The sequence below is a fragment of the Felis catus genome, chromosome E2 (assembly GCF_018350175.1).
Source record: "Felis catus isolate Fca126 chromosome E2, F.catus_Fca126_mat1.0, whole genome shotgun sequence".
NCBI lineage: Eukaryota > Metazoa > Chordata > Mammalia > Carnivora > Felidae > Felis > Felis catus.
This window is the reverse complement of record NC_058382.1, coordinates 1,589,697-1,608,213: the sequence shown is the minus strand read 5'-3', so window position 1 is coordinate 1,608,213 and position 18,517 is coordinate 1,589,697. Positions and strand designations below refer to the sequence as shown.

At 48.5% G+C, this 18,517-nt stretch overlaps 1 protein-coding gene across 1 annotated transcript; it reads left to right on the top strand.

Moving 5' to 3' along the window:
• Window positions 1-856: 856 nt before the first annotated feature.
• On the top strand, window positions 857-17,486 carry LOC101095625 (zinc finger protein 543). The gene is made up of 6 exons (XM_045046741.1): window positions 857-1,239; window positions 1,388-1,504; window positions 2,480-2,888; window positions 3,727-3,853; window positions 9,916-10,011; window positions 15,497-17,486. The coding sequence occupies exons 3-6, from the start codon at window positions 2,700-2,702 to the stop codon at window positions 17,341-17,343; spliced, it is 2,259 nt and encodes a 752-aa protein (XP_044902676.1). The 5' UTR covers window positions 857-1,239; window positions 1,388-1,504; window positions 2,480-2,699; the 3' UTR covers window positions 17,344-17,486.
• Window positions 17,487-18,517: the final 1,031 nt, after the last annotated feature.

Genomic DNA, 18,517 nt, shown 5'->3' with positions numbered 1-18,517 from the left:
CTCACCTTGTCACGAGAAAGAAAACACACACATACACAAATAAGTAACCAACGATGACTTTTAAGTTTTTTGTAATATATTCTCGAAGGATTGTTAGCATTCCTAACATGACTGTTGGTTTCTTGTCTGCACCTATTTAATGCCGGGTTGGTTCTGGGTTCGCCCCTGCCCATTCCTTTCTCTATTCTCAGGCTTTTCTTGAGACTGGAGATAACCCTGTTCGCTAACAACTCCCGAATTTGCAGATCCATGCACGACCCCTGGGCCAGCGATGAGACACAGGTGAAAGTGCCGGTGCTCGACCCCTGCGTCCACCTCCGGCCTCGCTCACCAGCGGGCGTCAAGGCCCCACAGCACGTGCAGCTGGTGCTGAACAGAGCCCGCGAGGGGCCAGGCGATGCGCATGCGCCGCGTGGGAGGGAGGGCTTCTGGCGTCCGCGTCCTGGCGCTCGCTACTCTTAAGGCTTGTGTGCCCGGCTCCCTCCAGGAGGATCGCGAGGAGGTGAGGAGCACGGGGAAGTCCCGAGCTGAGCCGAAGACCTCGGTCCCCGACGTGTCCCGTGCCCCGACCCCGGGCGGACGTCCCGGCCCCCGGAGCCTCGATTTCCCCGGGCACGTGAGGGACCGTTTCGCGCCCGTCCCTCGGCCCCACTGTGAAGATGCAGGTCTGAGGCGGTACTCGGCCTCGCGCACTCTTCCACTGGAGGAGACAGGCTCGGGAAGCTCCCCACAGCCGCTGCTTTCAGGGACAAAACCACAATTCCCAGAAGGCTGTACACCGCGTGTCCGCGCGCGCGCTGGGCCAATGACAGCCCAGGACACGGGCGTTTCCTGCGGCCCGCCCCGGCGGGGGCGGGACTTCCTGCTCCGTGGAGGCGAACGTCATCCGCCGGTGCCGGGTGGGTCGTACAGGTCTGTGCGGCTTCGAGCAGTGGTGGGCAGGGCGCCTTTATGAGGCGCGAGCGGAGAAGGCGGTGTGGAGCGTGGGTCTTACCTCTGCGTCCTTGTACGAGCCTGATACCCGCCCCTCATTCTCTATAACGGGGTGTCACGTGAGCGCCTGCTGTCCCTGCAGCCCTGGGCCTCGAGCGCGCTTCACAGCGGGGAAACTGAGGCTGGGAGTGAGACCGTCAGCCGAGGTCGCCCCGCTCTGGGGGCCCTCGGCCGCCACCCCCTCCCCGGGCCCCGCTCTGTGCACAGGGTCCCACGATGGCGGCGGCGTGGATGGCCCCTGCGCGGGTGAGTGGACGACGCTGTGGGTATTGCAGCCTGTCTGCTGCGGAGAGGGCTCCTGGGCAGCCGGAGGCTAGGAAGCCGTTCGCTTGCCTTTTCTCCCTGTCGTTTGTGTACAGCGCGCGTCGCTAGCTTGTCGTTTTATTGTCCGTAGTCCTGCGGCAGTGCCGGAGTTCCGACAAGTGTTTGGTCAGTGCCTGGAAGGTGAAAGTGATGCTTCCTTCCGCGGGCGTCCGTCACTCACAGATCCAGCCCGCCCGGGGACCTGCAGGTGCCCACCCGGCCCTCCCGCCGACCTCCTCGACCTTGCCTTCTTCCCCGGGGGCGCGGTTCTCCGGACACACCAGCCTGACCATGCTGAGTTCATCCCCCAGCCCTTGTCCTTGCCCTGCCCTGTGCCCGCGATTCTGCCCCTTTGACTCTGGCGGGAGGGAGGAGGTGGGGGGTCTTCCTCTCACATCCTTCTGGCCTCTGCCCAGATGTCACGCATTTGGACGGAACTGTCCCAGCAGTTCAGGCCGAAGTGGCCCCTTCCCTGCTTGCCCATCATCTGGCATTTTTGTGTAGGAAACCTGGCAAAATTAAATAAGGGTTCCTGGTTGAATATGTCTGGGATGTTGTGGGAGCAAAGAGAAAACAGTGGCAGAGGAACCATAGTCCCTGGCCTTGGTTAATTTTTGCTGTGGGTTGAAGGGCAGACCTAACATTTCACCTCTTTTAATCCTCACCTCCTCTGAGTTAAGTTCTGCTATTATTGCTGTTTTGCATGAAAACAACTTGAGGCTTAGAGAGTTCAGTTATTTGCCCAAATTCACTGCAGCTCTTTTTTCTTTTTAATGTTTTACTTATGTTTGAGAGAGAGAGAGAGAGAGTGAGCCAGGGAGGGGCAGAGAGGGGGACAGAGGATTCGAAGTGGGGTCCACGCTGACAGCAGCAAGCCAGATGTGGGGCTCAAACTCACAAACCTGGAGATCATGACCTGAGTTGAAGTCAGACACTCAACCGGCAGACATCCAGGCGCCCCTCACTGCTGCTCTTAAGTAGCAGAAACAATCAGTGTGTCAGCCACCACAGCCTGTATTTGTACCCCCTTCTGTACAAAACGCATATAGGGATACCTGGCAGTGACACGGAAACATTGCAAGCCAAGCAGGCTTCCTTGGAGTAGGCAGTTTGGGCGGAAGGTGGGAATATGGCATTTCAGCAGGTGGAAGCGTGTGGACAAAAAAAGGTATATTTGTTTCAGGAGTCCCCAGAAGACCTGTGTGATTTCCATGGCCCCCCGTCCCCATCTGTCGAGACCTACCCTGGGAGGGCCAGCCTCTGTGATCATTTGCTGACCGTTCCATCATACACTCTGCCAGGACAGACAGTGGTAAATCGGAGGCTGTTCTCATGGCCGCAGCCTGCTTGCATCGTCCTCAGCAGCTTCCGTTCTCTGGGCCGGAAGTAGTCTTTCCTCAGCGATGGGTGCCGTGAGGACCCAGGCAGGCGGGTTTGAGTTCCGGCAGAGTCGCCAAAGGAAAGGAAAGAAGACTCCAGTAGGAAAAAGAAACAATGGCTCATTGTGGATTCTCCCTGGCAGTCTGAGGAGCAGAAGGCATTGGCACCTGATCCAGGCCCTGCCACTTCCCAAGCAGGTGCCACCACCTCAGGTGACTGTCCTGTAAGGTGGCTGATGATGAGCTCGCTCCTCTGCCCTTGTCCACAGAAATTATGTTCAATGTTTGCCGAAATGAGTGTGACTGGGTATTTATGTGAAATGCTTCACGTCTGCATTAACTCCTTTGCTAATGGAGGAGTGTCAAGATTGTGCAGTTAGACCATAGACCAGAGGGACCTCAGTTCAAATCCTGCCTCTGCTCATACCACGTGTAAACTTAGGGCCCTGACTGGCATGAGGGTGATAATGATACGACCTCGGGCTGTGGTCAGTCGTCCAGTGCTTCTTTTACGAATATCTTTTTTTCATTAATTTTCAAAACTACTACCACCGAGTGATAATTACTGTATTGACCCAGTAATTGAGGCTCCCAAGTTCACATGCCAGGCAAGTGTTGATTTTAAGAGGATTTACACCTCAGGAGTATGACTTTTGTTCCCTTTAAGGAGACAGGCAGAGCGTCTGCACGAGGCAGGCACACTGTGGAGACCAGTGAGTCTCGGGGATTATTCTGTAATTATCATTGCTGCTGTTTTCAATGCTCTCTCCCATTCGTCTGGCGTCTCGGAGCCCTTGCCATGCTGTGTCTCACAGTCCACACAGGAAGGTCCTGACCTTGCGTCATTCTCCCTGGGCTCCCACGTGGGAGGCTCCTGGCTCCCGCGCTGCTGTAATCAAGGCAAAGCAGCATCTCGGAGTCCTTGAGGCCAGCACAGAGCTCAACCCTCAGCGGCCGTTTGGTCTCTCTGCTCCCTTGCCATCAAGAGATGGGCTCTGGTTCCCGTCAGCAGCCCTAGGACAAACACAGCTGCCTCTATTTGACTTTTCAGATGCTGGTGACCTTCGATGATGTGGCCGTGACTTTTACCCAGGAGGAGTGGGGGCAGCTGGACGCGGCCCAGAGGACCCTGTACCAGGAGGTGATGCTGGAAACCTGCAGGCTCCTGGTCTCTCTGGGTGAGGCCTCCCTCCTCCTACCGTGTGGGAGACCCGTCACCTCCTTCCCTCCACTCTCTGGCTCCAGGCCTGGCTGGTCGAGAAGGCCTCTGTAGCCTGCCTCCCTCCTCCCCACAGCTTCGGTGATTTTCTAGACTCCCCTCTTCCTGCCTGCTCTTCTGTGTGGGAGGGAGGGTGAGGCGAGAACATAGTTGGCTTTTGGTCACAGCCAAAGAAGGGTGTGTTGGGAGGAAATGGGGGTGTCTCACGGAACCCACAGGAAGGAATGTCAGCAGGGCCCCTTGAGGGACTGATCCAGCAACCTCGAGAAGCACGATTATGCCCTGGCTTCTGGGGCTTTCGTCCTGACCTCTCCGTGGGTCTGCTTGTGTCTCTGTCTTCTCACAGTGGTTTTTTCTGCCACAGGTGTTTGGCAGCCCAGTCCTTGCGGTGTGAGGCCCCGTGTTCTGTGTCTCTGCTCTTCTTGTATGCGGATACTGTTCCTCTTCATTCGTTTAATTCTCCCGACATGCCATCTTCGGCAAGTGAGGAAAATAGGGCCACTGCAATGAGTCCCTCTAAAGCTTAATCTGTTCAGTTTAAAAGACCCCTCTTTGTTGCGAAAAGCTCTCCTGCAGTTTTTGGTGGCACAGGTTCTTTCTTTTGTGAAATGTTGAGGAGAATAGATGCCGTTTATGTCTGTGCAAGCGTCCCTATTTGACCACACGACTGAGTGGGAGTCCCAATTTTTTGTTTTTAGTGGTTCCTGAAGCGCTGTCGAGCGTCATCAAGTCTGTCTGTCTCTCTGGCCCGTGTTTCCTGAGGATCGAGGCCTCTTGCTCACATCCCCCTGTCACTGTTTCAGCCTCCTTGGGCTGAGGTTGCTGGCCCCACACGGCTGCTTCCTTCTTCGTATAGTGCTTAGAAGACCGGGGTCTGGTGCCAGACCCTTACTGTTCAGTCCCCGCTCTGTGGCTTATGAGCTCTGTGTTTCTGGGCCGGGTACTGAACCGCTCTGTGCCTCGTAATCTCAGCTAAAATGAAGTAATATAGCACCTCTGCTTCACAGGGCTGTCGTGAAGGTCAAATGGCTCACAACAGTGTCTGGTGATATCTTGCGATGTGCGGCTTTAGCGATTGTGACCCTCGCTGCCGCCAGTACTGTTCTCATGTCATCATCGTTCTCATTGTCTGGTCTTCACCCTCATACTTGGACTCAGCATCTTCTGGAACAGTGTTGTATAGCTTTGTAGTCAAAGAGGCCAGATGCCAGACACGACTACACAGACCCTGATCCACCTTGGCTCAGCCATTTACCAGTTCCACGGTTTCAGCAAATCTGCCTGATCTCGGTTTCTTCATCTATAAATGGTGCCAGTCACAGTGTTTACTTCGTGTGGAGGCTGTAAGGAAATCCTAAATTAGAATTTTTTATGTTCGCTGGAAGAACAACAGAATCCTTTGCTTAGGACCTAAAAAAGACTTCGCTCAATGAAGACACTTTTGAGTGAAAAGCCTCAATATTTTATTTTATCTTTTTGTGAAGTTTATTCATTTATTTTGAGAAAGAGAGCACAGGAGGGGCAGAGAGAGAGGGAGAGAGAGAGAATCCTAAGCAGGTTCCACCCCGTCAGCATGGAGCCCGACGTGGAGCTCAAACTCATGAATGGTGAGATCATGACCTGAGCCGAAATCAAGAATCAGATATCCAACTGACTGAGCCACCCAGGGACCCAAGGCTCAATATTTTAAATATGTCATTTATTTTCTAAGTTAGTACATAAATTTAATTCTATGTTTTAAGAATATACTGCATTTAAATTGTTTGGCACAGTCCCTTGGGATATGGTTACATCCTATAAATATTAGTGTTTTGTTTTGTTTTTAAGTTTATTTTTGAGAGAGTTGGGGAGGGGCAGAGAGAGGGAGAGAGAGAGAATCCCAAGCAGGCTTCACACTGTCAGCATGGAGCATGATTTGGGGCTCAAACTTGAAAACCGTGAGATCATGACCTGAGCCAAAATCCAGAGTCAGACACTTAACTGACTGAGCCACCCAGGTGCCCCTAGTTGGTTTTTTTTGTTTTTTGTTTTTTGTTTTTTGTTTTTTTTTGAAGACTTTTTAAAGAGCAATATCAGGTTCATAGCAAAATTGAGAGATTCCCCATAAACCCCCTTCCTCCACACCTGCACAGCCTCCCACATTATCAACATTTCTCCCAGAGTGGTGCTTTTGTTATAGTCAATGAACCTACACTGACCTCATAGTCCCCAAAAGTCCATAGTTTACATTAGGGGTCACTCCTTGTGTTGTGCATTCTGTGGGTTTGGACAAATGTGTAATGACACGTTTCCATCATTATAGTATCATGCAGAGTATTTTCACTGCTAAAAATCCTCTTTGCTCTGCCTATTCGTCCCTTCTCCTGCTCCCCTTCATTAACCCCTGATCTTTTTACTATCCCCATTTGTGTTTTCCAGAATGTCTTGTAGTTGGAATCATACAGTATGTAGCCTTTTCAGATTGACTTCTTTCATTTAGTAATGTGCATTTAAGGTTTCTCAGTGTCTTTCTATGGCTTGATAGCTCATTTATTTTTAGTGCTGCGTACTCCATTTTCTAGATGTACCACAGTGTATCCATTTACCTGCTGGAGAAAGTCTCAGTTGCTTCCAAATTTTGGCAATTAACTATAAAGCTGTTGTAAATATCCATGTGTAAGCTTTTATGTGGACTTTTGGGGAAATACCAAGGAGTGCAATTGCTGGATCTTATGGTAAAGTTATGTGTACCTTTTTTTTGTCTTATTACATTTTCTTGTCACATTACCTAATACTTCCAGTATTTTTGTAGATGTTTATCAAGTTCAGGAAATTTCCCTCCATTTCGCTTTTGCTTAGAGTTCTTTTTTTTTCTTGTGTATTTTTTAAATTTATTCATTTCGAGAGAAAGAGAGAGAGAGAGAGCACGAGTGGGGGAGAGAGACAGAGAATCCCAAGCAGACTCTGTGTTGTCAGCACAGAGCCAGATGCAGGGCTCGATCCCACTAACTGAGATCATGATCTGAGCCAAAGTCAGGAGTCAGACACTTAACCAGCTGAGTCACACAGCCTCCCCAGAGGTTTGTTTTTTTTTGTTTTTTTTTTTTAACTCTGAAACATGAATGGATGTGGGATTTTATCAAATGCTTTTCTGCATTATCAATATGATTGTGTGATTTTTCTTCTTTAGCCTGTTGCTGTGATGGATTATGTTAATTGATTTTTAAATTTTGAGTCGGGTTTGTATATCTGGGATAAATCCCACTTGGTTGTGATATATCATCTCTTTATACACTGTTGGGTTTGATTTGTTAATATTTTGTGGAGGATTTTTTTTTTCATCTATGTTCATGAGACATATTGTGTATACTTTTCTGTGATGTCTTTATTTGATATTAGGTAATGCTGGCCTTACATATTGAATTAGGAAATATTCCCTCTGCTTCTGTCTCTGGGAGAGATTGTAGGGAATTGGTATAATTTCTTCTTTCAGGTTTTGGTAGAAGTCACCAGTCAACCCAACTGGGCCTCGTGCTTTGTTTTTTGGAAGGTTATTAACTTTTGATTCAATTTCCTTAATAGATATACACCTACTCGGATTGTCTGTTTCTTCTTGTGTGAGTTTTAGCAGATTGTGTCTTTCAAGTGATTGGTGCATTCATCTCAGTTATTGAATTTGTGAGCATAGAGTGGTTGATGGTATTCTTTTAAAGTCCTTTAAAAAAAATTTTTTTTTCATGTTTATTTTTGAGAGACAGAGACAGAGCATAAGCAGGGGAGGGACAGAGAGAGAGGGAGACACAGAATCTGAAGCAGGCTCCAGGCTCCAAGCTGTTAGCAGAGCCCAACGTGGGGCTCGAACTCACAAAGCACAAGATCATGACCTGAACTAAAGTCAGACACTTAACTAACTGAGCCACCCAGGCACCCCTTTTAATATCCTATTAATGTCCATAGGATCTGTAATTTGTGTTCTCTCTCATTTTTTTTTTTTTTCAGTTAGCCTGGCTAGAGGCTTATCCATTTTAATGATCTTTTTAGAGAACCAGATTTTTGTTTTGTTGATTTTCTCTATTTTCTGTTTTCAGTTTCATTAATTTCCGCTCTAATTCTTATTTCTTTTGTAGTGTTTACTTAGCACTTAATTTGTTCTTCTAGTTTCCTAAGGTGGAAATTTATATAATTAACTTTAGATCTTTCTTTTAAAAAGATATTTCTATGTTATAAATTTACTGCTAAGCACTGCATTGCTACGTTCCACAATTTTGCTAAGTTGTATTTTTCATTTTTTTATGTTTATTTGGTTTGAAGTTTTTTGTTGTTTTTTTTTCTTCAGTAATCTCTACACTCAACATGGGGCTCAAATTCATGACCCCAAGATCAAGAGTCACATGCTCTTCCAACTGAGCTACAGAGGCATCCTCTATTTTGGTTTTCATTTAGTTCAAAATATTTTTTACTTTCTTGAGATTGCTTCTTAGACCCACGTGTTATTTAAAAATGTGCTGTTTGATCTTTACCTATTTGGGGATTTTCCAGTTATCTTTCTGTTATTAATTTCTAGTTAATTACTTTGTGGTCTGAGAGCAGACATTATATGATTTCTGTTCTTTTTAAATTTTGGTTAAGGTGTGTTTTATGGCCCACAATATGATCTGTTATGGTGAATGTCCCATGTGAGAGAAGAATGTGTATTCTATTTTGGGATGCAGTAGTCTACCGATGTCAGTTATATCCAGGTAATTGATGGGATTGTTCAGTTCAACTATGGCATTATTAATTGTCTGCCTGTTGGATCTATTACTTTTTTTTTTTTTTTTTAAGTTTATGTATTATTTACTTTGGGAGAGAGACAGCGGGGCAGAGAGAGAGAATCTCAAGCAGGCTTCACACTGGCAACGCAGAGCCTGACACGGGGCTCAAAATCATGAAACTGCGAGATCATGACCTGAGCAGAAACCAAGAGTCAGACGCTCAACTAACTAAGTCACCCAGGCTCCCCGGATCTGTCCATTTCTGGTAGAGGAGTAGTGTAGTCTCCAACTTTGATAGGGGATTCATCTATTTCTCCTTGTCATTCTATCAGTTTTTGCCTCATATAGTTTGATGGCAGACACATACAGATTAAGGAATTTTATGTCTTCTTAGCAAACTAACCCGTTTATCATTACATAATGCTTTCTTCATCCCTGGTAATTTTCCTTGCTTTGAGGTCAGCCCTGTCTGAAATTAATACAGGTCTGCCTGCTTTCTTTTGACTAGTGTTAGCGTATTCTGATAACGTATTAGTTTATTTTCCTCCATCCATTTACTTTCAACATGTATCTTTTTATTTACAGTGGGTTTTTTATAGATGATCTATAGTTGGGTCTTATTTTTTTATCCATTCTGACCATCTCTGTCTTATAATTGGAGCATTTAGAAAAAAAACAGACGTTCCAAGTGATATTGATACAGAGCGGTTAATATTTACCATATTTGTCACTGTATTGTTCCTGTATTTGCATTCTAGTCTTTCTGCCTGGAATAACCTATCTCTCTGCTCAGAGTACCCAGCCACTCTGCCTACCTGACTGTCTATGATCAGAGATGCCACTGGTGAAATGAACCTACTAGGTGGGGTGCCATCATCCTGGGAAGTGTTTAAAATCTCCTGATGCCCAGGCCTCACCCCAGATATTTTGTGTAAATTAGGCAGTAGTAGCAGCGAAGCTCACCAGGTATTGGCTGATGCACAGGGAGGTCGAGGCCCCTGACTGGATTAATTAGAAAGCACCTTCAGGAGATAGGTCTAAACAGCGTTGCGATTCTACAGGATGGGGATCAAAGGGAATTGGTGCATTCTGTGGAGCCGATGCTAATGTCTACAGTCTTTGGGGCCCAATGACAGTGTTTTATGCAGCTGGTTTCCAGGTCACATCATTTTATTTGCATGGATGGGAGCAGCTTCATTCTGAGGCCTTCTCCAAATTCTGATGTCCCAGTCTAGATTTATTTCTTCTCACCAGAATCTCCACGTCCTCTTTCTTTCTCCGTAAACAGGCTGTTCTCTACCCAAACCAGAGCAGATCTACCCACTGGAGCGGAGCCCAGAGTTATGGACACTGCAGAGAGGCCTCTCCTCTAGCAACTGCCCAGGTGGGTGCCAACAGCTGGCCAGGTGGGGGTCCTGGCAGCTTGTAGACGGCAGAGTAGACTGTCCCTGGAGTTTGTGGAAGTTTTACTGTCGTGGCCTCTCTCAAGGCTTAGGATGCACGGAGCCTTGTAACCTGAGGTCTTTCCACCCGTTCCTGGCACCCCATCACAATGTCCAGCACTCCTGGGGAGGTGTGGGGCCTATTAGGTAAGAAGTTCGGGCTCTTGGCTCTGGTTGCTTGGGCTTAAAAACTAGCTGTGACATGCCACAACCCTGTGGCCGCAAGAAAGGAGCATCATCTCACAATGCCTTCATGTAAGTTCAGCCACTGTAACCCAGCTGCTCTAACAGGTGTATTCCAGAATCTTGGGGGCTCAGCATATGAAAAGTACTTTTCTCACCGAAGGACTGTGTGGGTCCACCTGCAGCTGTGTGCCACACAGTTACTCAGAGACCCAACTACCTCCTGTCGTCAACATGAGACTTTCGGGTTGTCTTGACTCCTTCCAGCTAGCAGAGGGGAAATCAGAGAAGAAAGGGAGGTGTCATACCCACTATTTCTCCTCACATTCGATCTGGCTGCACTTCGGTGCCTGGCTCTGGGAAATGAGGCTGAACTGTGTGTCTGTGGAGAGGAGCCAATGGTTTGGTGAGTGTAGTCTGCTCCTGAAAACTGCTAGCAATAATAGTTTCTATATCACTGGATTGTTTGAGGACGTACCAGATTGCATGTGATGCTGGTTTACACTGGCCCTGACCTACAGGGCACGAATGGCTCAGCAAAGGTAAGCTGTTAGTGCTACTTACGTCACAGTATGAGTCCTCGTGAATAATGATAGTAGTTCAAGTTGCCTTCTGAAGTGCAAGGAGACTAGCTGTCCTCTGTGTCTCACCCTTTCCCACCTTCTCCACCATTCTCCAAGGGTCCGTTAGACACTCAGAAGCACTCCTGGGCTCCATATCTTAGCACCCCTCCTGTTTGCTTAAGCTTCAAGGTAACACTTCACCAACACTTCACCTTCTCTTCCCCAAATGTGGGCCGCTGAGGCCCTCGGGACATCAGGTGTGCTGACTGGTGCCACCGCAGAGCCAGGCTCTCCCCTCTCGTGGTCCCTTGGTCTATTCAGCCCTTCAGAGTCTGTTCCACACCTTCGCCTTTGTCCCCGGTCTCACGTCTGCGAATGTGCAAAAGACACTTCAGCTCACCATGCCTGAGAGGGAGCTCGTGATTTTTCCCTCTCCTCCCACCTCCCGTGCAGGTCAGAAGGCTGGGTGCCACTTTAAGTCACTCCTCAACCCTTCCGTCTCCACCAGCCCCCATATCCAGACATCCTGTCCATTTCACGCACGCGTCTCCACTGCCTCCCCTGCTACCCCTGACCTGTCCCCACACACCTAAGTCCAGCCGGTCTCCCTGCGTCTGCTGCATGCCTCTGATCTGTGCTGCCTCCCACACTGGCTCCCCCAGCCGCTTGGACCTTGTTCTAGACCTTCGCCGGCCCCCCCACCCACCAGTGATGTCTCAGCACATTTTCATGGTGAAAGTCGTCTGTGTTCTTCTGTTGCTTGATCTCCAACCCTTATACATGGATAGAAATCTCTGTGTGAACCTCCCCATCCTGCCCCCTCGTGGAGCTCGACCTTAGTTCCTGCACTAAGTCCAGATCACACCTTTTTAGGGCACTTGCTTCTTCACGTATTTTCTGCCTCTTCAACTTTATCTAATCTCTGCTCAACATAAAAATATGCTCGGTTGCCTCACACTTAGGGAAAGTAAATTACAAAGGCTTATGCCTCTCCCGTGTCTGCACACTGGCATCAACTCCACTTTCCCTGTATAACCAATCTTGGAAAAGTTGTCTCATTCTTTTTTTTTTTTTTTTTTAATATTTATTCATTTTTTGAGAGAGAGAGAGAGAGACAGAGCACGAGCAGGGGAAGGGGCAGAGAGAGAGGGAGACACAGAGTCTGAAGCAGATTCCAGGCTCTGAGCTGTCAGCACAGAGCCTGACATGGGGCTCGAACCCATGAACAGTGAGATTGTGACCTGAGCCAAAGTCGGATGCTTAACCAACTGAGCCACCCAGGTGGCCCAAAGTTGTCTCATTCTTGCGAGAGATGTCTACATTTTTGTTCCATACCTCCCATTAATGATTATTTTCTTGAACTCTTTGAATGAGATATAACTCATATGCTGTGTTGCTTAAAAGCCTTAAGAGGTCAGCTTGACGAATCTTTGTATACGTATAAACCCACATCACCACCGTTATGCTAATATATACCACAGTGCCCCTGATCTGTGGTTTCGCTTTCTGCGGTTTCAGTTACCCGTGGGCAACCACGGTCCAAAAGCAGGTGATGGTCCTTCTGATATATCAGCAGAAGGTCAATAGTAGCCTAATGCTGTGTCACACGCCTGCGTCATTCTCCTCCCTTCGTCTCCTCATGTGGGCGTTTTATCATCTCACAGCACCACAAGAAGGGTGAGTGGCGTACAATAAGATATTTTCGGATAGAGACCACATTCGTGTAACTTTTATTCCAGCGTTTGTTAAAATTGTTCTATTTTATTATTAGTTTTTTTGTTAATCTCTTATGTGCCAAATGTATAAATTAAACTTTACAGGGACAAAACATAGTATATACAGGATTGATACTACCCGTCATTTCAGGGACCCACGGGGAGTCTTGGTACAAATCCCCCGCAGATAAGGGGGGCCACTGTAGAATATCTCCAGCACCTTATCAGGGTCTCATGCCCTCGACAGCCCCTTCCTTGAGGTAGCCCCTGTTTAGACCATCAGCATAGATTTGAGTGTTGAACCCACTGTGTACTGTCGGTATATCTATCTCTTGATCATCATTATGTCTGTGACATTCTTTTCATGTGGTTGCATATAGTTGGAGTTTTTCACAGTCGATACAGTGTGATGTCTCATTGTGTGAAAAACTGCCCTTTATCCCTTCCCCTCTTGACAGCCATTGCTGTTGTTTTCAACTTCCTGCTGCCGAGGATATTCTTGTCATGTGTTTCGGTGCCGAGAGGCACTGATTTCTGTGAGGAACGGACTCTGGTATGTTTCTGGGTCAGGTTGGCTCAATTGGAAACTGCCAGGCAGTTCTGCAGAATGGTGCCCCCTTTCACATTCCCGCCATTCGCTTATGAAAGTGCCGACATTGTCCTCTTCGCTCTTTGAGGCCCCGTGGGGGGTTCCTCTGAACCACAGCACAGGAAAATGTTCCTTAGGAAAATATTCCTTACATGGTCACTGCTTTGCTCCCAGTTTCCAAATACGGCAGCGACCATCAGGATAATGGGTAACGGCCCGCAGTTTACTGAACGCCCCGCAGGGGCCGGCATTGTGCCCGGCGTTTTACAGGTCTTGTCTCAAGTCAGCCTTCAGGGCGGCCTTTGAGGCAGAGCTGAGCCTGTCAGTGCTTTAGACGAGATTGAGATGGGAGCAGCTAAGTAACTTGTGCCATATCTGCTCACTTGGTGCAGGCAGGACGTGAGCCAGGATGTGGGCCAGGCGTTCCGGCTCCAGAGCAGACACTTAAACTCCGTACCGTGTGAGCTCGTCGTGTGGCACGCTTTTCTGATTGTGTCGTGGGCATCCGGCCTTCTTGGGGTCTCTGCCCCTGATCTCCCGGGACCTATCTTGTCTCCTTACTCTGGTGGCCCCTTTAATGTTGGCTCATTACGCCTCTCATGGACCGTGCTCCCCGCACCCCCAAGTGGGGAAGGGACAGAGAGAGAGGGGGACAGAGATCTAAAGCAGGCTCTGTGCTGATAGCAGAGGGCCCAGTGCAGGGCTCGAACTCACAAACAAGATCATGACCTGGGCCCAAGTCAGACACTTAACTGACTGAGCCACCCGGGTGACCCGTGGACCGTTCTTTTTATTCTTCAATACCCTCCAGGGTTAATATGTACATTCTTACACTGCCAGTTTACATACTTCCTAATTAGGTCCCAGATGTGTGTTATGGGACTGACCCCTGACAAACAATTAGAGCTAACGGGGGTTACGTTTTGCTCAGTGTCTGGCACCAGACTGAACATGGTCCACATAGCAAACATGGCAAATGCAGGATTTCACTCCATCCTCATGGAGTCCTACAGTCCAGGCTCTTTTTTTAGCTTTATTCTTGAGAAGACAAAATGAGGGCTGAAGGAATTTGAGTGCCGTGGGAGGTGCCACGGAGCTAATACTGAGTTCCTGTGGGGCTTGGGCCTAGGGTTTCTGTGGTCCAAGACCATGATCTTTTTTTTTTTTTTTTTTTTTTTTTATTTATTTTTGAGAGAGAGAGACAGGGCATGAGCGAGGGGTGGGGGGGCAGAGAGAGAGAGAGAGAGAGAGAGAGAGAGAGGGAGACAGAATCCGAAGTAGGCTCCAGGCTCTCTGAGCTGTCAGCACACAGCCCAATGTGGGGCTGGAACCCACGAACTGAGATCATGACCTGAGCCGAACAAAGTCAGATGCCCAACCGACTGAGCCACCCAGGCACCCCCCCCAAGACCATGATCTTAACCGTAATACTGCTGTGATCTCTAATTTTTGCTAAAGTGGACCTCAGGTACAAATTGCAATTAATCCTAAACCTTGGCTTATGACACACTGTCCTCACTGATTCATGAATGACCTTGATTAATTGATGTATTACCCAAGATATTTGCTCATTCATTTCTTTTTGAAAATAACGTACTTAACATCACTGAACTGAAGAACGAGAACATTGCTCACACCTGCTGTCTAGGCGGTCTGCACTGCTGTAACGAGAATGCCACAGACTGGCAGCTTTAACAACAAACGTTTGTTATCCACGGTTCTGGAGGCCGGAAGTTTAAGATCCGGGTGCTGGCAGATCTGATGTGTGGTGAGGGCCCTCTTCCTGGTTTGCAGATGGCGGTCTCTCTGTCCTCACACGGTAGACGCTCCTGTGTCTCCCCTTGCGAGGACACCAATCCCGTGTCGGGGGCTGTCCTCTCACAGGCCCATCTCCGGCGTGCTGCACTCCCTGAGTCTCAGAACACTCTGCCTTTGTTCATTCTGTTAACCGAGGCTGAAACGGTGTTCCCACTCTCTCTGTCCGGCAGCTTCTAGCTCTCCCTGTGCGGGAAGCTTCCCTGACCTCTTCCTGGATGCTGCATGGGCTGCCTCAGGTGCTCCTATCCTGGCCTCTTATAGCACCTGCAGACGTTCTTGCTTGGAGCAAACCCAGCACACACGCGACATTCCTCTGTCTGCCCGTCCCTAGTCTCCAGACGCTCTGTCCCCCATCGGTTCTCTTCCTCTGGATTTCCTCTCAAAGGTTTCAAGAGTTCAGGATCCAAAAAGAAAGAAATTGTAAACGGGGTTTCCGAGATTGGAAAACATGGGAGGTGCTGAGCCACTGTTTCCATTTTCTTATTCCCACTGAAATGGCAATTTTGCTTTTCTGTGTTGCTATCTCTAATAGGCCCTTCTGTGTCTTGTATTCCCTTAGGTGACAATATAAAACCTGAGACCACCGAGCCTTCCCCTTCTCACCTTGCCTTGTCTGAGGAAACCTCACCACGGGAGCAAATGACTTCACGAGCCCCAGGGTACTTCCAGCTTGGGCAAGGCAAGAGTCAGGATAGGCCATCAGAAATGCTGGAAGGCCAGTTGGAACCAGGATCAGACCCCCTGATGGAAAAGCTCCCTGGAAACATGAAGCCCGAACATGATGGTTTAGGGACAGATGATAGTCTACACTCAAGGATTGTACAGGAGCTGATCCCTGCGGGACATGTCCTCCATGAACATGACTCACGGGGACCACTGAAAGATCCCTTGATTCGTGAAGGGAGACGTCCCTATAAGTGTGCAGAATGCGGGAAAGTGTTTACCAAGAACTGCTTTCTTGTTCGACATGAGCAGGTTCACACTGGAGTGAAGCCCTATGAATGCACCGAGTGCGGGAAAACTTTTAGCAAGAGCACACACCTCCTCCAGCACCACATGATCCACACGGGGGAGAGGCCCTACGAGTGCATGGAGTGCGGGAAGGCCTTCAACCGCAGGTCGCACCTCACGAGGCACCAGCGGATTCACACTGGGGAGAAGCCTTATAAGTGCAGTGAGTGTGGAAAGGCCTTCACCCACCGCTCCAATTTAGTCTTGCATAACAGGAGCCACACTGGAGAGAAACCCTTTGTGTGCAAAGAATGTGGAAAAGCCTTCCGAGATAAGACAGGTTTCCTTCGACACTACATCATCCACACAGGAGAGAAGCCCTTCGAGTGCCTGGAGTGTGGGAAGGCCTTCAACCGCCGCTCACATCTCACGTGGCACCAGCAGATTCACAGTGGAGTGAGACCCTTTGAATGCAACGAATGTGGGAAAGCCTTTTGCGACAGCACAGACCTCATTCAGCACTATGTCATCCACACGGGGGAGAAGCCCTACAAGTGCCTGGAGTGTGGGAAGGCCTTCTACCGCCGGTCACACCTCAAGCAGCACCAGCGGAGTCACACCGGCGAGAAGCCCTATGTGTGCAGTGAGTGCGGAAAGGCCTTCACCCACTGCTCCACTTTCATCTTGCACAAAAGGGCCCACACCGGAGAAAAACCCTACGAGTGCAAAGAATGTGGGAAAGCCTTTAGCAATCGGTCAGACCTCATCCGACACTTCAGCATCCACACTGAGGAGAAGCCCTATGAGTGCATGGAGTGCGGGAAGGCCTTCAACCGCCGCTCATACCTCACGAGGCACCAGCGGATTCACAGTGGAGAGAAGCCCTATGAGTGCGTGCAGTGTGGCAAAGCCTTTTGCCAGAGGGCAAACCTCATTCGACACGCCATCATCCACACCGGGGAGAAGCCCTATGAGTGCAGTGAGTGTGGAAAGGCCTTCACGTACTGCTACACTTTCATCTTGCACAAAAGGGCCCACATTGGAGAAAAACCTTTTGAGTGCAAACAATGTGGGAAAGCCTTTAGCACTAGGAAGGACCTCATCCGACATGTCAGCATTCACGCTGGGGAGAAGCCCTTCGAGTGCTCTGAGTGTGGGAAGGCCTTCAACCGCCGCTCGGGGCTCACGAGGCACCAGCGGATTCACAGTGGAGAGAAACCCTATGAATGTGTCGAGTGTGGGAAATCCTTCTGCTGGAGCACAAGCCTCATCCGACACTCCGTCATCCACACCGGGGAGAAGCCCTATGAATGCAGCGAGTGTGGAAAGGCCTTCAGTCGTAGCTCCTCCCTCACTCAGCATCAGAGGATTCATACTGGGAGACACCCCGTCAGTGGCAGCGCAGCAGAAGTGGGGAGACCCTTCACGAGTGGGCAGTCCTTGGTCACCCTCTAAGCACTCCACAGGGGAAAGACTTTTGAATGTAGCCACTGAGGAAACCTCTTATTCAGAATCCGATCGTTCATACCAAAGAGAAACCCTTCTGTTGGAGGATATCGGTTGTCATCTGAGGAGTCATACTGGAAATTCACCCAGCCTAGAGCCTTATTCTACATCTGAGAACTCCTCCAAGAGCATGATCCAGTCATTCTCGTGCACTTAGCATAACCGTCGGCCCCATCTTCTCAGTTTACACTGCAAAATTATCTCAGGGATATTTAAACAAAGGAGGAGGAGATACAAGAGAAACACAAGCACAGTTTCTTTCATATTTCTGTGACAAGCCTATGGCAGTTTCTTGTTCCTTATCTTATTTGGGGGGGGGGGGGCGGTGTTTCAGAGATCAGAGAGCCTTGTCCCCTTTGCCTTGTATATACCTTCACTGCTGTCCATTGTCAGGACAGTTGGGACAGTTGAGGGTGTGTTGAAAGCCTTTATTTATTTTTATGTTTATGTTTTTTCACACTCACAGATGGCTTTATTCAGCCGTCGCCCATAGGACAGGGTGCCTCCCAGACCCCACAGTCCCTTGAAAACCTTTATTGAAGGCCTTTGTTCTACAGCATCATCCCTACCTTTGAGTAGCATAAGTCTTAACAAGAAATATGAAAACTTGAGTTATGAAAGACTCATATTTCAGGAGATAAAAATGTACATATGAATGGGCCCACTGTAGCACATTCTTAAGACTTTGATTTTTTAAAAAGCAAAAAATTTTTTTCAGGTGTACTTAACCATCCGTTTATACGTGCTCTTGATCTACTTGTCTCTTGTTTTTTTGTATTTTTCTGTACGACGAGGATGGCAGTGTAGCTGCGTTACCTTCTCAGATGAATCCTCTGATTGTGGTTCCTGAGCTTCTCCAATCCTATTTAGAGACGCTTCTCCCAAGTCCACCTCACTTGTTTTCTATGGGTCAAAGTAGAGCCAAAACAAAACACATAACTAAATTAAGCTAAAAAAATAAAGAGAAACTCCAAAAAGCAGAGAGAAAGAATCCCATTTTTAATCCTACGAAAGGTGCTGTGAGGATTCACTGTTGAGGAAATTGACTAGAATATTAATAGATGAAATAGGCATGTGCACATGCAGGGTGTGTGAGTTTCACTGTTGTTTCCATGGCCTTGGT

Coding starts and splice junctions, on each gene's coding strand:
- LOC101095625 (XM_045046741.1), top strand. CDS start 2,700: ATGGGTGCCGTGAGGACCCAGGCAGGCGGGTTTGAGTTCCGGCAGAGT. Junction 2,889..3,726: donor AGCAGGTGCCACCACCTCAG/GTGACTGTCCTG, acceptor TTGACTTTTCAG/ATGCTGGTGACCTTCGATGA. Junction 10,012..15,496: donor CTCCTCTAGCAACTGCCCAG/GTGGGTGCCAAC, acceptor GTATTCCCTTAG/GTGACAATATAAAACCTGAG.